The 19549-nt window shown below is 36.1% G+C and overlaps 1 protein-coding gene across 7 annotated transcripts in view; it reads left to right on the top strand.

Annotated features, from left to right (window-relative positions):
• The window catches only part of APOOL (apolipoprotein O like), a 254234-nt gene that overhangs the window by 134824 nt on the left and 99861 nt on the right, over nucleotides 1–19549 (top strand). The window contains exon 10 of one of the 7 annotated variants that reach the window (XM_077890174.1): nucleotides 7079–7131. The exons of the other annotated variants lie outside the window; for them this stretch is intronic. Within the exon in view, the coding sequence (XP_077746300.1) occupies nucleotides 7079–7116 (38 nt within the window). The 3' untranslated portion in view covers nucleotides 7117–7131. Of the gene's footprint in view, nucleotides 1–7078; nucleotides 7132–19549 lie in introns of those variants that run through there. 7 annotated transcript variants of the gene reach the window in all.

Here is a 19549-nt window from a genome sequence, read left to right as displayed (position 1 = left end):
GTTGGCTCATTTCCACAACAGTGTATATTACGTAATTGGTGCTAAAATGGTTACAGATGGAATGACTTATTTTTTAAGTATACTGGAGATCCTTGGTTGAGGCTAGTTTAAGTCTCGCATTGTGTTAAGGGCCTTATATATGCATTACTTCATTTAATCATCAAAGCAACTCTGTGAGGTATATACGGTTATTCTATAATTTATTAATAGAACAATAGAATTTGAATTAACTAGTTTTCCCAAATCTTGTTATCTTTTAAAGATTTTATTTATTCATGAGAGTCACACAGAGAGAGGCAGAGACACAGGCAGAGGGAGAAGCAGACTCCCTGCAGGGATCCCAATGTGGGACTTGATCCCAGGACCCCGGGATCACACCCTAAGCCAAAGGCAGACACTCAACCACTAAGCCACCCAGGCATCCCAGCTTTCCCAAATCTAATCCCCATTCCCAAAGAATGGGGACAGAGTCCAAAGCCCATCCCATGGACAGAACAATAAATAGAACTGTGGGGGGCACAATTGCCATTTGGCCCATACTGGCTATAAATGGAAACTAGAGAGCCCATTTTCATATCAGGACAGGCAAATCAAGTCACATAACAGAATTATACTAAACTTAACACACTATATGTAGGCACATTTGATCTCAGTCCTTTTGTAATAATAATAAGAGCTAAAATTTATGAATGATGTCAGGCATAGTTTTATGAAACAATTTACTTGTAATAATTCACTTAATCTTCACAACAATCCAGTGACATAGATTATATAATTATGACCATTTTTTGAGGTAGAAAAACAGATTCAAAGAGGTTAGGTAACCTGACTTAGGTCACATAATGAAAAGTTAAGACAATGGGATGCCTCGGTGGCTCAGAAGTTGGGCACCTGCCTTGGGCCCAGGTCGTGATTCCAGGATCCGGAATCGAGTCCCATATCGGGCTCCCTGTAAGGAACCTGCTTCTGTCTCTGCCTCTCTCTCTCTCTCTCTCTCTCTCTCTCTCTCTGTCTGTCTCTCATGAATAAATAAATACATCTTTTAGAAAAAAAAGAAAGAAAAGTTAAGACAAAATTAGGAAAACCCAGTTACCATTTGGTTTTTCTGAAATGCCATGAAATGAATGAAGGAATTTTACTGTTTGCTTTACAAAATCAAACAGTTTGTATAATTTATTATGGGAGATGGATGACATTTGGGTTTTTTTGCTATTTTAGAGGAGACATGTCCAGTTGATCCCTTAAAGAGGTAAAATTAGAAATTACAGTTTAATGACCTAGATTTGTTAACTAGTTTATTTGGTATTTTGGCTCACAAACATTTGCATCACTTGGAAGACATTTAGGTTTTTTTTCTTTTGAAACAATGTTGGGTTTGAACATTATACAATTTTTATTTTAAGAGAACACACCAAGAATGCATATTCTTGCTCAGTTACTTATTAATACAAGTTGTCCCATCTTAGGAATACAGAATGAGACTGCCTCCATCAGCCATACAAATATCTTCACAAGGTAGCTGTAATACCACCAGGGAAAAATAGGTTTGTTTTTTTAATATTTAAACAAAACCGTCAATAATCAGTGTTTGCCACAAGGTGGCAGTGTTATCCAGTTTGGGAACCCAAAGTCTAAATGATATTTAATAAAAGTAAACATATTATTAATTTGAGGTTTTTGTCATTTCCAGATATTAGCAGAAAAAATTTTTAAATGTTGTCTTAACATACTATTTTATTATAGTCTAGGTAGTGAATTGTATATGCCAAAACCTGCCAAATGCTATGATTTCGAACTGCGTACATTGTCTGTTCTAACAAAATGTTTTAAACTTAATATAATGTATAAAGCCATAAACAATACATCTAAAAATATGGATGTTTATGCATTAAAATGACTCCAACTCATAACATCCCCTTTTCTGAAGATGCTAATTAAAATCCTGTATTGTAAATTCTGGCTCCAACCTGGTTTTGTCTAAATGAATATTCATAGTTGAAAAGGGCATTTGTATAGTTTTAATCTATAGCAAAAAGAATTTAAATTTGTTGGAAACTCCATATACCTCAGAGCCAATTATTTTTACTATCCCTTTTAATTTCACAGGCTTTGAGTTTTTATTTCTGTAAAATGAAAATAAAAAGTAATGAAAGAAAAAAGGCAGAATATTGAGTGGACTAGGGGTTAGGGGAGAGTGGGAGGGATGGAGCTTAAGGCAGGGAGCCAGATTAGAACAGAGCTAACATATGGGATATTTTCTGAAATAAAAACTTAAAGTGCTTTGGGGGCATAAATCAGTAAGTACGACTTAATATTTTCATAATATTTGCTGCATTTTTATTTCAGAACACAAGCTTATTGTAAAACGTTTGGAAAATACCTAACAGACAGACAAAAAAATACCTCAACACTTTGATCAGAAATGAGCACACCCAAGAATTTGAAGTTTCTTTCCAAATATCAGCAGCAAATTTCCAATTAAGGGAAAATCATCACTTTGTTTATGCTGTCTCTGCTTAGCTGAGGGTGCAGCTATTTTGTTTATTGTTAAGTTTTTATTTGAATTCCAGTTAGTTAACATACGATGTAACATTGTTTCAGATGTACAACATAGTGATTCAACACTTACATACAACACCCAGGGCTCATCCCCACAAGTAGACTCCTTAATTCCCATCTCCTATTTCACCCTTCCGCCCCACCCAGCTCCATTTTGGTAAGAGAGTTTGTTTGTTCTCTATAGCTAAGACTGTTTCATGGTTTGCCTCTCTATTTTCCCCATTCCTCCTTTGTTTTGTTTCTTAAATTCTACATATGAGTAAAATCCTATGGTATTTGTCTTAATCTGACTTATTTCACTGAGCATAATACTCTCTAGCTCCATCCATGTCCTTCCAAATGGCAAGATTTCATTTTTTTATGACTGAGTGATATCCCATTGTATATATGTACCCACATCTTCTTTATCCATTCGTCAGTCAATGGACGCTTGGGCTATTTGCAAGATTTGCCTTTTGTAGATAAGTCTATGAACGTTGGAGTGCATGTATCCCTTTAAATCATTATTTTTGTATTCCTTGGGTAAATACCTAGTAGTGCAATTTCTGGATCATAGGATGGTTCTATTTTTAACTTTTTGAGGAACCCTCCATGCTATTTTCCAGAGTGGCTGCACCAGTTTGCATTACTACCAATAGTGCAAGAGGGTTCCCCTTTCCCCACATCCTCACCAACATCTATTGGTTCTTGTATTGTTGATTTTAGCTACTCTGAGAGGTGTGAAGAAAAATCTCATTGTAGTTTTGTATTTCCCTGATATAAGTAATGTTGAGCATCTTTTCATGTGTCTGTTGGCCATCTGTATATCTTCTTTTGGAAAAAAATATTTATTCATGTCTTCTACCCATATTTTAATTGGATTATTCATTTTGGGGCATTGAGTTTTATAAACTCTTTATATAATTTGGATACTAACTCCTTTTTGGATATGTCATTTGCAAATATCTTCTCCCACTCCATAGGATGCCTTTTAGTTTTGTTGTTTCTTTCACTGCGCAGAAGCATTATATTTTAATGAAGTCCCAATAGATTATTTTTGCTTTTGATTTCCTTGCTTCAGGAGACATATCTAGAAAGAAGTTGCTGTGGTCAATGTCAGAGGTTGCTGCCTGTGTTCTTCTCTGGGATGTTAGTGGTTTCCTGTCTCACATTTAGGTCTTTAATCCATTTTGAGTTTATTTTTCTGTTTCCTGTAAGAAAGTGGTCCAAATTCATTCTTCCACATGTGGCTAGTCTAGTATTCACAATACCATTTGTTGAAGAGACATTCTTTTTCCAATTGGATATACTTTCCTTCTTTGTTGAAGATTAATTGGTGATATAGTTGTAGGTTCATTTCTGGGTATTTTATTCTGTTCTATTGATCTATGTGTCCATTTTTGTGCCAGCACCATACTCTGTTGACTACTACAGCTTTGTAATATAACTTTAAGTCTGGAATAGAGATGTCTCCAGCTTTGCTTTTTTTTTTCTTTCAAGGTTGCTTTGACTATGTGGAATCTTTTGTAGTTCCATAAATTTTGGCAGTTTGTTCTAGCTCTATGAAAAATGCTGGTGGCACTTTGATAGGGATTGCATTAAATGTGTAGATTGCTTTGGGTAGTATAGACATTTTAACAATACTTGTTCTTCCAATACATGAACATGGAATGCTTTTCCATTTCTTTGTTGTCCTCTTCAATTTCTTTCATCAGTGTTTTATAGTTTTCAGAATACAGATATTTCACCTCTTTGATTAGATTTATTCCTAGATATCTTATGGTTTTTGGTGCAATTGTAAATGGAACTGATTCCTTAATTTCTCTTTCTGCTGCTTTATTATTGGTGTATCAAAGTGCAACAGATTTCTGTACTTTGATTTTGTATCCTGCAACTATACTGAATTCATGTATCAGCTGTAGCAGTTTTTTGGTCAAGTCGTTAGGGTTTTCTGTATATAGTATCATGTCATCTGAAATAGTAAAATTTTGACTTCTTCCTTGCCAATTTGTAAGCCTTTTATTTCTTTTAGTTATCTGATTGCTGTGGCTGGTACTATGTTAAATGTCTGGTGAGAGTGGACCTCCTGCCTTCTTCCTGACTAAGGAGGAAACACTCTTCAGTTTTTGCCCAATTTAGGATAATATTAGCTGTCAGTTTTTCATAAATGACCATTATGATGTTGAGGTATGTTTCCTTTAAACCCCCTCCATAGAGAGTTTTTTGTCAGATGCTTATTCTACATCATTTGAAAGATCATATGGTTCTTATCATTTCTTTTATTAATATAGTGAATCACATTGCTTGATTTGTGAATAATGAAACAGCATTGCATCGTTGGAATAATTCTCACTTGATTGTAGCGTATAATTTTTTGAATGTATTGTTGTATTTGGTTTGCTAGTATATAGTTGAGGATTTTTGCATCTATGTTCATCAGAGATATTGGCCTGTAGTTCTCTTTTTTTGTGGTATCTTTATCTGGTTTTGTTATCAGGGTAACACTGGCCTGGTAGAATGAATTTGGAAGTTTTCCTTCCTTTTCTATTTGCCGAAATACATTTTTTAATTGTTTGCACTCCTTTTTAAAATTTAAGGTTATTTATTTATTCATGAGAGACACAGAGAGAGGCAGAGACATAGGCAGAGGGAGAAGCAGGCTTCATGCAGGGAGACTGATGTGGGACTCGATCCTGGGACTCCAGAATCATGCTCTGAGCTGAAGGCAGACACTCAACCACTGAATCACCCAGGCATCTCAATTTGTCAGAATATTTTAAGAAAATAGGTATTAACTCTTCTTTAAATCTTTGGTATAATTCACCTGTGAAGCCATCTGGACCAGAACTTATTTGTTGGGAATTTTTTAAATTATTGATTTGGTTTCTTTACTGGTTATTGGTCTTTTCAAGTTTTCTATTTTTTTCTGTTTCAGTTTTGGCAATTTATATCTTTCTAGGAACTTATCCCTTCCAGTTGCCCAATTTATTGGCATGTAATTTTTCATAATATTATCTTATAATTGTATTTCTGTGATGTTGGTTATTACTCCTCTCTCTTTTGTTATTTATTGGAGTTCTTTCTATTTTCTTTCTGGAAAGTCTGGCTAGAGGTTTATCAATTTTGAATTTTTTTCAAAGAACCAGATCCTGGTTTCACTGATGTATTCTATTTTTGTTTTGTTTTGTTTTTGTTTTTGTTTCTGTATTATTTATTTTTCCTCTAATCTTTATTATTTCCTTCCTTCTGCTGGCTTTAGGCTTTGATCATTATTCTTTTATAGCTGCTTTATATGTAAGGTTAGTTTGTTTATTTGAGAATTTTCTTGGTTCTTGAGGTATGCATGTATTGTTATATACTTCTTTCTTAGGGCTGCTTTTCTTGCATCCCAAATGTTTTGGACTGTTGTATTTTTCACTCTCATTGCTGCCGTTTATCTTTTTGCATCTGCTTTATTTCCTGGTTGACTCATTCATTGTCTAGAAGCATGTTATTTCACTTTCATGTATTTGTGGACTTTCCAGATTTTTTCATGTGGTTGACTTCTAATTTTGTAGCATTGTGGTCACAAAAGTTGCATGGTGTGTCTTCAGTCTTTTTGTATTTGTTGAGGCCTGTTATGTGATCTTATATATGGTCTCTTCTGGAGGATGTCCCATGTTCACTTGAAAAGAATGTGTATTTTGTTGTTTTAGGTTGGTATGTTCTGAATATATCTGTTCAATCCATCTGGTCCAATGTGTCATTCAAAGCCATTGTTTCCTTTGTGATTTTCTGCTTAATTTGTCCATTGCTATCAGTGGGGTGTTCAAGTCCCCTACTATTATTGTATGATTATCAATGAGTTTAAGTTTGTTATTATTTTATGTCTGTGGATATACACATTTTGGATGCATAAATATTTACAATTGTTGGATCTTCTTATTGGATTGTCCTTTTTTTAAAAGACTTTATTTATTTATTCATAGACACACACACAGAGAGAGAGAGAGAGAGAGAGAGATATTGAGAGGCGCAGACACAGGCAGAGAGAGAAGCAGGTACTATGCAGAGAGCCTGACATGGGATTCGATCCAGGGTCTCCAGGATCAGGCCCTGGGCTGCAGGCGGCGCTAAACCGCTGCGCCACCGGGGCTGCCCGGATTGTCCCTTTTATGATTATATAATGTCTTTCTTTTTCTCTTGTTACAGTCTTTCTTTTAAAGTCTAGTTTGGGGACACCTGGGTGGCTCAGTGTCGAGCGTCTGCCTTTGGCTCAGGGCATGATCCTGGAGTCCCAGGATGGAGTCCCACATCAGGCTCCCTGCAAGGAGCCTGCTTCTCCCTCTACTTATGTCTTTCTCTCTCTCTGTGTCTCTCATGAATAAATAAATAAAATCTTAAAAAATAAAATAAAGTCTAGTTTGTCCAATATAATTATTCCTAGTGGCTTCCTTTTGACATCTTTTTGCATGGTAAATGTTTCTCCATCCCCTCACTTTTCTTTTCTTTTCTTTTCTTTTCTTTTCTTTTCTTTTCTTTTCTTTTCTTTTTTTTTAAGATCATGCCCTGAGCCAAAAGCAGATGCTCAATCGCTGAGCCACCCAGGTGTCCCATCTTCTGATCATATTTCAATATGGTTACTTTCCCCTCCTCCTGCCCAAACATGTGGGATTTTCCTCTGATCCTCACTGTGAGAATCTGATGGGGCTCCTGAAGGTAAAATTAATGAATGTGTGCCCCAACCCCAAGACTGGGCCCCAGAAGTTTTTAACTCTCAAGTTTGTCCATGTTCAGCCTCCAGCAATTCTTCAATTGCCATTTAAATGTTTCTACCAGTTACTGGCTCCAGTAACTTCTGTACCAGGTAAACTAATATGGACCATTACTCTCTAAGTTCACCTGTCTCTTGAGTTTTTGGGACAGTGAATTACCCTGTAACCTCAATTCTCTTTGATAAGTCTAAGAAATATCACTGAGCTTTAGTTTATATGGATTTTTCCTTGCTCCAAGGAAGGGAGTGATGACTTTCAAGGTCTTCACATGTTGGAGCTCAAATCAGAAGACTGTAATAGTGTTCTACTATTCCTTTGCTTCTACCATTTCCCCTGGTAGCATTTTCTCCACACAGTGACCAATGTGATCCTTTTAAAACATAAGCTGTATAATGTCACCTGTTTCCCTTGCCCAGAATATCCTTCATCTAGAAATCCTTGTGACCCCCTCCATCACTCAGTTCCTTCAAGTCTCTTCCCAAATATCACTTGTCTTCATGAAACTTATCTTCCAATTGAGGGAGACAGAAATAATCAACAAATAAAATGTGTAGAATTCCAGATAGTTTTAAATACTATGCAGAAAAATAAAACAGGGAAGGATATTTGGGAGAGCTGGGAATGTGAAGGTGATGTAAATTTAAAATAGAGTGGCTGGGAAAGACTCAACTTAAAAGTTGATATTTTATCAGAAACCTGAAAGAGTGAAAGAGTAAGACATTTGAATATCTGGAATTGGAGCATTCCAGGCTGAGGGAACATAATCTCAGAGAATGAGAGTGCCCAGCATTCTGGGATAAGAGTAAGGAGGCCAGTGTAGTGGCTTAAAGGTCAATAAACAAGGAGGCAATTAGGAGATATGGTTACATTATGTAGTGTCTTTAGGCTATAATAAGACTGAAAGAAACTGATTTAAGGGGGAAGATCATAAGGTTTGGGTATAAGTCTGAGATACAACCAAGCTAAAATGTCAGGTAGGTTTTTTGATATATGTGTCTGGAGTGGAGATAAAATGGAGTAGTTTGGAGTGGAGATAAAAATATCAAAATCAAAAAAAAAATCAAAAAAAAATATCAAAATCATTAGCCTGGGATGATATGAGATCAATGAAATGTAACAGAGAAGAGAAGAGATTTTAGATTTAGGTGATGACACTCCATGGCTTAGAAATTAATAGGCCAGCAGAGATGCCTCTGAAGAAGTGGCCAGTAAAGTAAAAGGAAAAGCAAAAGAGATAGATGTTCCAGAACCCAAGGGAAGAAATTGTTTCAATAAATAGGGAGTGAAACAAAACAAAACAGAAAGAGTGAACAACTGTGTCAAATAGGTAGAGTCATGTGATCATGTAACTTGTAGTCCAAAATAAGACACTTCTGAGAATGAAAGAGAATGCTATTAATAATCATGTACAGAGTATAGGCAAAAACTAAGACTGTCCTGTGCAACCTGGGACATATGGTCACCAAGATAGGTCATGTATAATAAAGACTAAGAATAAGCTATTGGATTTAGCATCATGGTGATCATTGTTGAGCGTGAAAAGAGCAGTTTTTATGGAATGGTGAAAAGAAAATTTGAAGTGGATTCAAGATAGAATGTGGAAGAATTGGAGATAACAAACCTAGACATCTGCTTTTAGGAGATTTTGCTGTTAATTAAATAAAGGAAAATTGGTGAAGGAAGATGTGGGGTCAAGGAGATTTTTCATTTTGGAGATGCCTGACAGGAGAGCATGTTTGTTGATGGGAATGATCCAATGAAAAAACAAAAATTCTAATGCAGAATAGAGAGGGAAGACTTTCTGAGCAAAATCCTTAAGTAGGCAAGAAGAGATAAGAAACTATGTAAGGAGAATTATAGACCAATATCCCTGATGAACATGGATGCAAAAATTCTCAACAAGATACTAGCCAATAGGATCCAACAGTACATTAAGAAAATTATTCACCATGACCAAGTGGGATTTATTCCTGGGACACAAGGCTGGTTCAACACTCGTAAAACAATCAATGTGATTCATCATATCAACAAGAGAAAAACCAAGAACCATATGATCCTCTCATTAGATGCAGAGAAAGCATTTGACAAAATACAGCATCCATTCCTGATCAAAACTCTTCAGAGCGTAGGGATAGAGGGAACATTCCTCGACATCTTAAAAGCCATCTACGAAAAGCCCACAGCAAATATCATTCTCAATGGGGAAGCACTGGGAGCCTTTCCCCTAAGATCAGGAACAAGACAGGGATGTCCACTCTCACCACTGCTATTCAACATAGTACTGGAAGTCCTAGCCTCAGCAATCAAACAACAAAAAGATATTAAAGGCATTCAAATTGGCAAAGAAGAAGTCAAACTCTCCCTCTTTGCCAATGACATGATGCTCTACATAGAAAACCCAAAAGCCTCCACACCAAGATTTCTAGAACTCATACAGCAATTTGGCAGCGTGGCAGAATACAAAATCAATGCCCAGAAGTCAGTGGCATTTCTATACACTAACAATGAGACCGAAGAAAGAGAAATTAAGGAGTCAATCCCATTTACAATTGCATCCAAAAGCATAAGATACCTAGGAATAAATGTAACCAAAGAGGTAAAGGATCTATACCCTCAAAACTATAGAACACTTCTGAAAGAAATTGAGGAAGACACAAAGAAATGGAAAAATATTCCATGCTCATGGATCGGCAGAATTAATATTGTGAAAATGTCAATGTTACCCAGGGCAATTTACACGTTTAATGCAATCCCTATCAAAATACCATGGACTTTCTTCAGAGAGTTAGAACAATTTATTTTAAGATTTGTGTGGAATCAGAAAAGACCCTGAATAGCCAGGGGAATTAAAAAAAAAAAAAAAAAACCATAGCTGGGAGCATCACAATGCCAGATTTCAGGTTGTACTACAAAGCTGTGGTCATCAAGATAGTGTGGTACTGGCACAAAAACAGACACATAGATCAATGGAACAGAATAGAGAATCCAGAAGTGGACCCTCAACTTTATGGTCAACTAATATTCGATAAAGGAGGAAAGAGGGATCCCTGGGTGGCTCAGTGGGTTTAGCGCCTGCCTTCAGCCAAGGGCATGATCCTGGAGTCCCAGGATCGAGTCCCACGTCGGGCTCCCTGCATGGAGCCTGCGTCTCCCTCTGCCTGTGTCCTGTGTCTCTGCCTCTCTTTCTCTCTCTCTCTCTCTCTCTCTCTCTCTCTCACTCTCTTTGTGTTTCTCATGAATAAATTAAAAAAAAATCTTAAAAAAAAGGAGGAAAGACTATCCACTGGAAGAAAGACAGTCTCTTCAATAAATGGTGCTGGGAAAATTGGACATCCACATGCAGAAGAATGAAACTAGACCACTCTCTTTCACCATACACAAAGATAAACTCAAAATGGATGAAAGATCTAAATGTGAGACAAGATTCCATCAAAATCCTAGAGGAGAACACAGGCAACACCCTTTTTGAACTTGGCCACAGTAACTTCTCGCAAGATACATCCACGAAGGCAAAAGAAACAAAAGCAAAAATGAACTATTGGGACTTCATCAAGATAAGAAGCTTTTGCACAGCAAAGGATACAGTCAACAAAACTAAAAGACAACCTATAGAATGGGAGAAGATATTTGCAAATGACGTATCAGAGGGCTAGTTTCCAAGATCTATAAAGAACTTATTAAACTCAGCACCAAAGAAACAAACAATCCAATCCTGAAATGGGCAAAAGCCATGAACAAAAATCTCACAGAGGAAGACACAGACATGGCCAACACGCACATGAGAAAATGCTCTGCATCACTTGCTATCAGGGAAATACAAATCAAAACCACAATGAGATACCACCTCACACCCGTGAGAATGGGGAAAACTAACAAGGCAGGAAACCACAAATGTTGGAGAGGATGTGGAGAAAAGGGAACCCTCTTACACTGTTGGTGGGAATGTGAACTGGTGCAGCCACTCTGGAAAACTGTGTGGAGGTTCCTCAAAGAGTTAAAAATAGACCTGCCCTATGACCCAGCAATTGCACTGTTGGGGATTTACCCCAAAGATACAGATGCGATGAAAAGCCAGGACACCTGTACCCCGTGGTTTCTAGCAGCAATGTCCACAATAGCCAAACTGTGGAAGGAGCCTCAGTGTCCATCGAAAGATGAGTGGATAAAGAAGACGTGATCTATGTATACAATGGAATATTACCCAGCCATTAGAAATGACAAATACCCACCATTTGCTTCAACGTGGATGGAACTGGAGGGTATTATGCTGAGTGAAATAAGTCAATCGGAGAAGGACAAACATTATATGTTCTCATTCATTTGGGGGATATAAATAATAGTGAAAGGGAATAGAAGGGAAGGGAGAAGAAATGTGTGGGAAATATCAGAAAGGGAGACAGAACATAAAGACTCCTAACTCTGGGAAACAAACTAGGGGTGGTGGAAGGGGAGGAGCACAGGGGGTGGGGCGAATGGGTGACGGGCACTGAGCGGGGCACTTGATAGGATGAGCACTGGGTGTTATTATGTATATTGGCAAATTGAACACCAATAATAATAAATTTACTATTAAAAAAAGAACCAATGTATAAGTTATTATCATTAAAAATGTTTTGTTGTTTTTATTGTTACTTTTATTCCTTTCAATACACCTGCTCTTAGGGTTGCCTGATGCACGTGAATCTGTTTTTACTGTTCCATGTGGAAATTTTTAGCCCTTTACTAACCAACATTCTAACTAGCCTTGCCCTTTGATAAACCATAACTTGGAGATCAGAACTGAGTCTTAATTCTACCAAAGAATGAGAATCCCTCAGTGTATGGGATAATGTTTTTAAAAGGAGAGGAACCTAGCATTTGTGATAATAGCTAATACATTAAAGCATCTGCTATGTGCCAAGGACTGTTCCAAACACTTTCTATATACTGACTCATTTCATTATCACAATAACCCAATGAGGTAGATGCCACTGCTATTCCCATTTTACAGATGGGGAAACTGAGATACACAGTGAGTAAATAGGGGAGCCACGCCATGAGCTCCAACTATTGGGCTCTGGAGTCTGTTCGCTTAGCCCCACCACATTTTTCCTGTCTTCTGAACAAAAATTCATTCAAGGCCTTGATGATGATCTCAAGGTTTTCTGAGATTAGTTTAGTCTCCAAAGAAAAGAAAGCAAGATAAATTCCTTATTACAATCTTTTGGCCTATCCTCATAAATCTCAGAAAGACTTTTCAGATTAATCTACTTTATTATGGCTCATTATTTATGGATTTACCTTTGTCCATAAGCATGTAAATAAAATCCAAATATGCCTTTCTGAAAGTAAAGGATCTGACTTTAATTTACATTAAACTTGTATATTCTTTCTATGAGTAGCCCCAACTCCCCTTTATAAAATAACTTTTTATTGAAGTATTTCATTCACAAGCATATACAAATCATAAGTGCATAGGTAGGTAACTTTCACAAAGTGAACACACCCATGTAACTAGTAGCCAGATCAATAATCAGAATATTATCTCCACCCCAGGATTCCCCTGTTGCTCTCAGTCATTACTCTCCCAAAGATAACTACTATTAGTTTTATATGTTTTTGAGTTTAAATCCACCCCACTTTTAAAATACATTCATACTCCCATTAACAATCTGTTTATTTCTTGCCTAATTTTGATGTTCTCTCCACTCATTAAAAAATTAAAGCTAAAAGTACATCCTATTAACCTAAATAGCAATGATTTTGTTCTTCTAATTTTTTATTTGAATTTCATTTGTCATAAAATTATAATTACAATAATAGCTCTCACTTATCAAGCACTTCTTACATGTTAAGTAAGTGCTGTGTTACTTTTTTGATCCTCATAATGAGGTTATGTGGAAGGTACTATTATTATCATTCCCTCCTTTCAAAAGAGGAAACTAAGGATCAAAGAAGTTAGGTAACTTGCCCAAGGTCACAAAGTTAGCAAGAAGCAGAACTGGAGTAAACTTTTTGTTCTTTTGAAATAGTATGTTCAATCATATCTAGATCAATCTGATAGATCCCAATTATATAGATGAGCTCTTGTTATTGTAAGATTACTTTTACTGAATTATTTACATATACTTTATTAACATCTGTTTATACTTTAATTGCAGACCACACTAAATTCCTACTATACAACTATTTTAAAATGTAGGATCCATTTTAGCCTTCTTGGATTTAATTGCATCCTGTTTCTGAGATTAACATTTAAATCAGTACATTTTTATTAAATCAGATCACTCTCAATAATGTGGGTGGACCTCATCCAATCAGTTAAATGTGTAAATTGAACAAAAAGTCTAAACTCCTCAAGCAAGAGCAATATAAAAGACTGCTGGTAGTCCATCAGACTGCCTTGGAACTGAGATCCATGGGCTCTCCTGGATCTGTAGCCTATCTGCCCACACTGCAGATTTTGGACTTGCTAGCCTCCATAATTGTATGAACTTATATTATACATATACTTTTAAAAATTGCATCCTGTTTCATGCATCAGATTAAAAGGTTTGTAACCATTATCCTCAATGTGCTAAAATATAGAATATTTACCTTATATCCCTAGAATTCTTTAAAAGCCACTTTAGTTGATCTGTACTATTGTTTGTTTTCATTAACATGGTGTATCAGAATATTTTTGGCTGCAAGTAATAGAATATCCAACTAAATGCTGTTTAAACAGTAGAGGTTTATTAATAAATCTCATATAACAAGAAGTCGGAGGTTAGGAACCTCCAGGCTTGGTTTGATAGTTCAGTGGATCATTAAGGACCTAGTTTTTCCCCCCGTCTTTTCATTCTTTAGCCTCCATTGTGTTAGGATGTCTCTACTCAAGGTTACAAGGTGACTGGAACCATTCTAAGCACCAGATCTTGATACAGCCATGTGCAAAGCAGAAAGAAAGAGGACTGCAAGAGAAAGAAAACTTTCTTTTTATCAGGGAGGAAAATTTTCTGAAAAGCTCCACAGACTTCTCTTTAAGTCCCATTAGTTAGAATTGTGCCATATGGCCATACCTAGCTGCAAGGTATACTGAGGTAGCAATAACCTGTACTTTCACTCTCTGTTGGGAGAAGAAAGGCTTTTGTCTACATAGAAGAAGGTGTTTGTTGGGCTGAGAAGGAACAGTTTATTGTTGGAATTGCAACCATCATCGTGTGCCTCACATAGATAATTTATAACTTAATGTCCTACAAAGGATAGAGGTGAAGAAGGGAGATACGTATTAACTACACTTATAGAAAATTGGATATGATAACTGAAATGTTCCTGTCTCACAAGTTGTCTGTGACTGTGCTTCTTAAGTCTCATCATATGGCAGGACTTTCCTTTTTTGTTTTTTGTATATATATTTTTTATTGGAGTTTGATTTGCCAACATATAGCATAACACCCAGTGCTCATCTCGCCAAGTGCCCCACTCAGTGCCTGTAACCCAGTCACCCCAACCCCCCACCAACTGCCTTTTCACCACGCCTTGTGCATTTCCCAGAGTTAGGAGTCTCTCATGTTCTGTCACCCTCACTGGTATTTCCCACTCATTTTCCCTCCTTTCCCCTTTATTCCCTTTCACTACTTTTATATTCCCCAAATGAATGAGACCATATAATGTTTGTCCTTCTACGATTGACTTACTTCCCTCAGCATAATACCCTCCAGTTCTATCCATGTTGAAGCAAATGGTGGATATTCGTCGTTTCTAATGGCTGAGTAATATTCCATTGTATACATATCCCTCATCTTTTTCCATTCATCTCTTGATGGACACTGAGGCTCCTTCCACAGTTTGGCTATCGTGGACATTGCTGCTATAAACATTGGGGTGCAGGTGTCCTGGCAGGACTTTCCAAAGGGTCCACAGTGAACTTGTTTCATGTTGGCTGAAAGTTTCAATAAAGTATATTTTGATTTAATAAAGAAAATTTCTAATAGAGCTAGCTGCTTCCAGAGGCATCTGAGTTACCTATCACCAGGATGTTTAAGCAGAGCACTTTTTTTTTAATTTTTATTTATTTATGATAGGCACAGAGAGAGAGAGAGAGAGGCAGAGACACAGGCAGAGGGAGAAGCAGGCAGAGGGAGAAGCAGGCTCCATGCACCGGGAGCCTGACGTGGGATTCGATCCCGGGTCTCCAGGATCGCGCCCTGGGCCAAAGGCAGGCGCTAAACCGCTGCGCCACCCAGGGATCCCAAAGCAGAGCACTTTAATGACAATAAGAATCTATAAATTCTGAACCAAAAGAACCTGAGATTAAAAAAAAGAAGAGAAACAAAAAAAACCTGATATTCATCTCAAAAGCCAGTGTAATTTTGTAGAGGGGATTCAGTAGAGGTTATGTAGAGAGACTCTATTCTCAGTAATTCATAACTTTTTGTCTTTTTTTTTACTAAACATGTAAATAAGGACTTGGTTCTCACAATGATAGAAGTAAATTAAGAAATCCTATTTTTCAAGAGAATATATACTCTGTTAATATTATTCCAATACTATCAAGTACATATTTTACTGCTATAAATATTGTGAAACAAAAAAAGATATTTTTAGAGTGAGATAGAATTATTGTAAATAAGTTATACTGGGTCAAAGTGAGCTGAATAGATAAAAAATTATGTATCTGTATTAACAGGTGGCATAAATGTTCAACCTGGAACCTTCATGAAACTGATTTTATTAGTTGCCAGAAAGAAGGAGTAAAGAATAAAGTACAATAATGGATAAATTTCAAGCAGGAAATAGTACATAAAATACATTTGTCAGTAGATAGGGAAAATAGTAGATTTTGAGGTACACAGTGGGTACAAGGTTAACAACTTATCAATATTACCTAGATGGAAAATACATAGTAGGTAATATTAGCAGAATGTGAACTGACATCCTGACAAATATAGAATTGAAGGTAGAAGAAGAGAGAGAAAGAAAATATGAGGGAGGAAGGATCCTAATGAAAGCCTGGTGTCCCAGCTGGGTTACATCTGTGTCTGTTGCTCTGCCTAACACATCCTTGTCTTTATTTTCTCTTTGGGACAGTTCTCCTTACTTCTATTTCTCCCTTTCTGCCCTCTTTCACTTCCTTTTTTTCTTACTCTTTTTTTTCCTCCTTGCTAATGCTATTCAATGATTTTCCCAGATTATTGCTTAGGAATCCTAACTGGCTCTAAGGTCAAAGATCTCTGACTTTGACAAGGTTGAAAACTACATTTGTAGTAGTATATTTCAAACATGAGGTGGAGTTTTTTTTTTTTTTGGCAAATAATAAAACATTGTGAAACCTAGTACAAAGATGAACAAATAATTCTTCTCAGTAACAAATTGCTGTGACTAAACTCAAACAGTATATAACTGAGAGGTAAGTCATGTGTTCTATATAAAGAGACTATAGATATAGGGAACCAACAAGTATACAACCAAAAATTTAACTAGTAATTTACACAGGCTGTAAAATATCCAAATCCAGGCTTACTTATCTCCTGTGATAAACTATTTGTAATCTCTGTTTATTGATCACCTCTCATAATTGAGGTAGTCTAGGTGTAGTTGTTAGGATTTAGTTGTGTTTCTGCCTTGCTTTCACAATGGTGGATAGCATGTTTATATTGACTAGAATTCTGTTCATCTCCTGTTTTCTGACTGTACATTGTGCACAACACAAGAAAATTTTAAATTGCTTCATTTTCATTGGGTGAAGATGTGAACAACTAATTAGATTAATTAGAGAAGGAATCAAGGCTGCAGTAGGTAACCTAAGAGACTAGACTGTATTCCAAACAAAGGTTCTGTTGTTAAAAATTCACAAATCTGAAAGTATCAGATTTTTTAAATGTTTATTTTTAAAGGGATAAATAATTGTGTTTACTTCAAGCTAATACATTTTTCTCTGATCTCTAAGATAAACATAAAAAAATTCTATGGGCTACCAACAAAAGTCTTAACTTGTGTCAATATTACTGATTGTTTTAGGATATTTATATTTAAGACTTTATCATAAAAATATTGTACTTTATTTTTCAGAATATTTTCACTCTACAATATGTTTAATACAACATGTACTTATTTGATACAACAAAAAAACACATGTGAATCCCTATAAAAGAGATATAAAAATAAATAAATTATATAATCTTATCTGTCTATAAAACATAGCCTAAAGTCTTTGGCAAGAAGTACAATTATTTTTCAAAACATTGCCTGTTGAAAGCAGATATGGCTTAAATTTCTCTTAAGTAGCACCATTTGACTCACTAATTCTAGTGAGGGATTTTTGCTATGTTGGATAGTTAGATGGTCAGTGGAGCGTTTTGGTCAACAGAAGTTGTTTCCATATTTAAATATTAGAGTGGAACTGGTTTAAAGTACTCTATTGTTTTTTCAATTAAAAGTTCCATTATGCTTTCTGATGTCACTCTTGCTTCTTTTATATATGTTTATGTAGCAACATCAGTGTGTCATATTTTATGTTAGAAAAATATGCTCTCCAAAGGGCAAGCAGTTTTCCTTTGGATTCTATAGCCCTGATCTTATCAGAAACATTTTATTGTCTTCCCCTTCACCTCTAAGATACTCAGAGGTCTGGAACTCAGACAATCTGAAATTTCCCTATATAGAATCTCTTCTTTGTGTTTACACTGGCAGAGGGTCAAAATAGTACTCCTTTCTTTGAATTACATTTTCTATGCATGTTTATGGATACTGTGACTCCTAATAAATTTTCCAACTCACTAATTTTCAAACTCTAGAAAGCCTTTCCTCAGTCCAGATTGCTGGAAGGGATATTGCAGCTATATTGCTGGAAGAATGACTCTCTAGGGAAGTCTTAGAAATGTCAAAAAATAATTAAGTGTTAGGGCTGAGGTGCCTGCAGGTTACCCCCCAGTGACTTAATAGTACTAATCTCTCTGTCTCAGCCAGGGCAATTTGAGAGTGAAAAAAGAAGTATTAATAATTATTCCAGGACAATAGACATAATCTGGAACCATCCTAGCAAATCTGGACCTATGTTGACCCTATCTTCGGATATATTGGTTTGTCTTCCATTAGCCAGAGATGAAATTCAAATTCAGTCTGAAAGAACTTTATTTTAAATGTTAGATATCCTTTGGGCTATAAGACTGCATACTGACTGTTAATTTTAAGTCATGCTACGAAAATCATCAGGTACAAAATAATAGAATGAAATCGTTTGTTGTTTATCTTGATTTTTAGAGACTAGTGCTTGAAAACATGATATTTGAACATTTAAAGTTATTTCCACTTTGATATTTTAAGATTCCTTAACATAAAAAAAAGATTCCTTAACATAGTTGTTCTGAAGTGTAGAACTTTTCACATGTGTATTAGCCAAGTTTGAAACAACTTGTCCTATATTGTTGAAAGATTTTTTGAATGTTTTTATAGATAATTGTACACCTGTGACTGACTTTCATGATTGTCTAGGGACTCTAACAGATTTCTGTCCAGAGCATATTGTTTGTGCTTACAAAGATGCAATACAAAAATTGCCTTTTTGTAATTTTTTTTGCAAAATATTTTGCAGATATTTTTACATGCTGTAAAAGCACAATGCATTGTAAGTAATAATTCACTTTTTTTATTGTTTGCTATATTCAATGATGCAATATTTGTTTTAAAATAATCCTTTAGGGGATCCCTGGGTGGCTCAGTGGTTTGGCACCTGCCTTCAGCCCAAGGCGTGATCCTGGAGACCTGGGATCAAGTCCAATGTCAGGCTCCCTGCATGGAGCCTGCTTCTCCCTCTGCCTGTGTCTCTGCCTCTGTGTGTGTGTGTGTGTGTGTGTCTCATGAATAAATAAATAAAATCTTAAAAAAATAAAATAATCCTTTAATTAGAAATAGCTCCTAACATATAGCATGATTGTTGTGGATTTACTAAAATATTTTCTTTTCTTTAAGATTTCATTTATTTATTCATGAGAGATACAGAGAAAGAGGCAGAGACACAGGCAGAGGAAGAAGCAGGCTCCCTGTGGGGAGACCGATGTGGGAATTGATCCCAGGACTCCGGGACCACAACCTGAGCCAAAGGCAGATGCCCAATCACTGAACCACCCAGGTGCCCCTGCTAAAATATTTTCACTACTATTCTAAAAACAATATAATTTAAAACATTAACTGAGCCCATTTATATTAACTTAAGGAGATTAGCATAATTCAAAACTGCTTTCCTCAGACATAATTTTTATAGATAAGTTACATAATTCATAAACAAACTATTTTAC

Source organism: Canis aureus, chromosome X (genome assembly GCF_053574225.1).
Source record: "Canis aureus isolate CA01 chromosome X, VMU_Caureus_v.1.0, whole genome shotgun sequence".
NCBI lineage: Eukaryota > Metazoa > Chordata > Mammalia > Carnivora > Canidae > Canis > Canis aureus.
The sequence above is the reverse complement of the archived record's forward strand: the minus strand, read 5'-3'. Positions and strand labels throughout refer to the sequence as shown.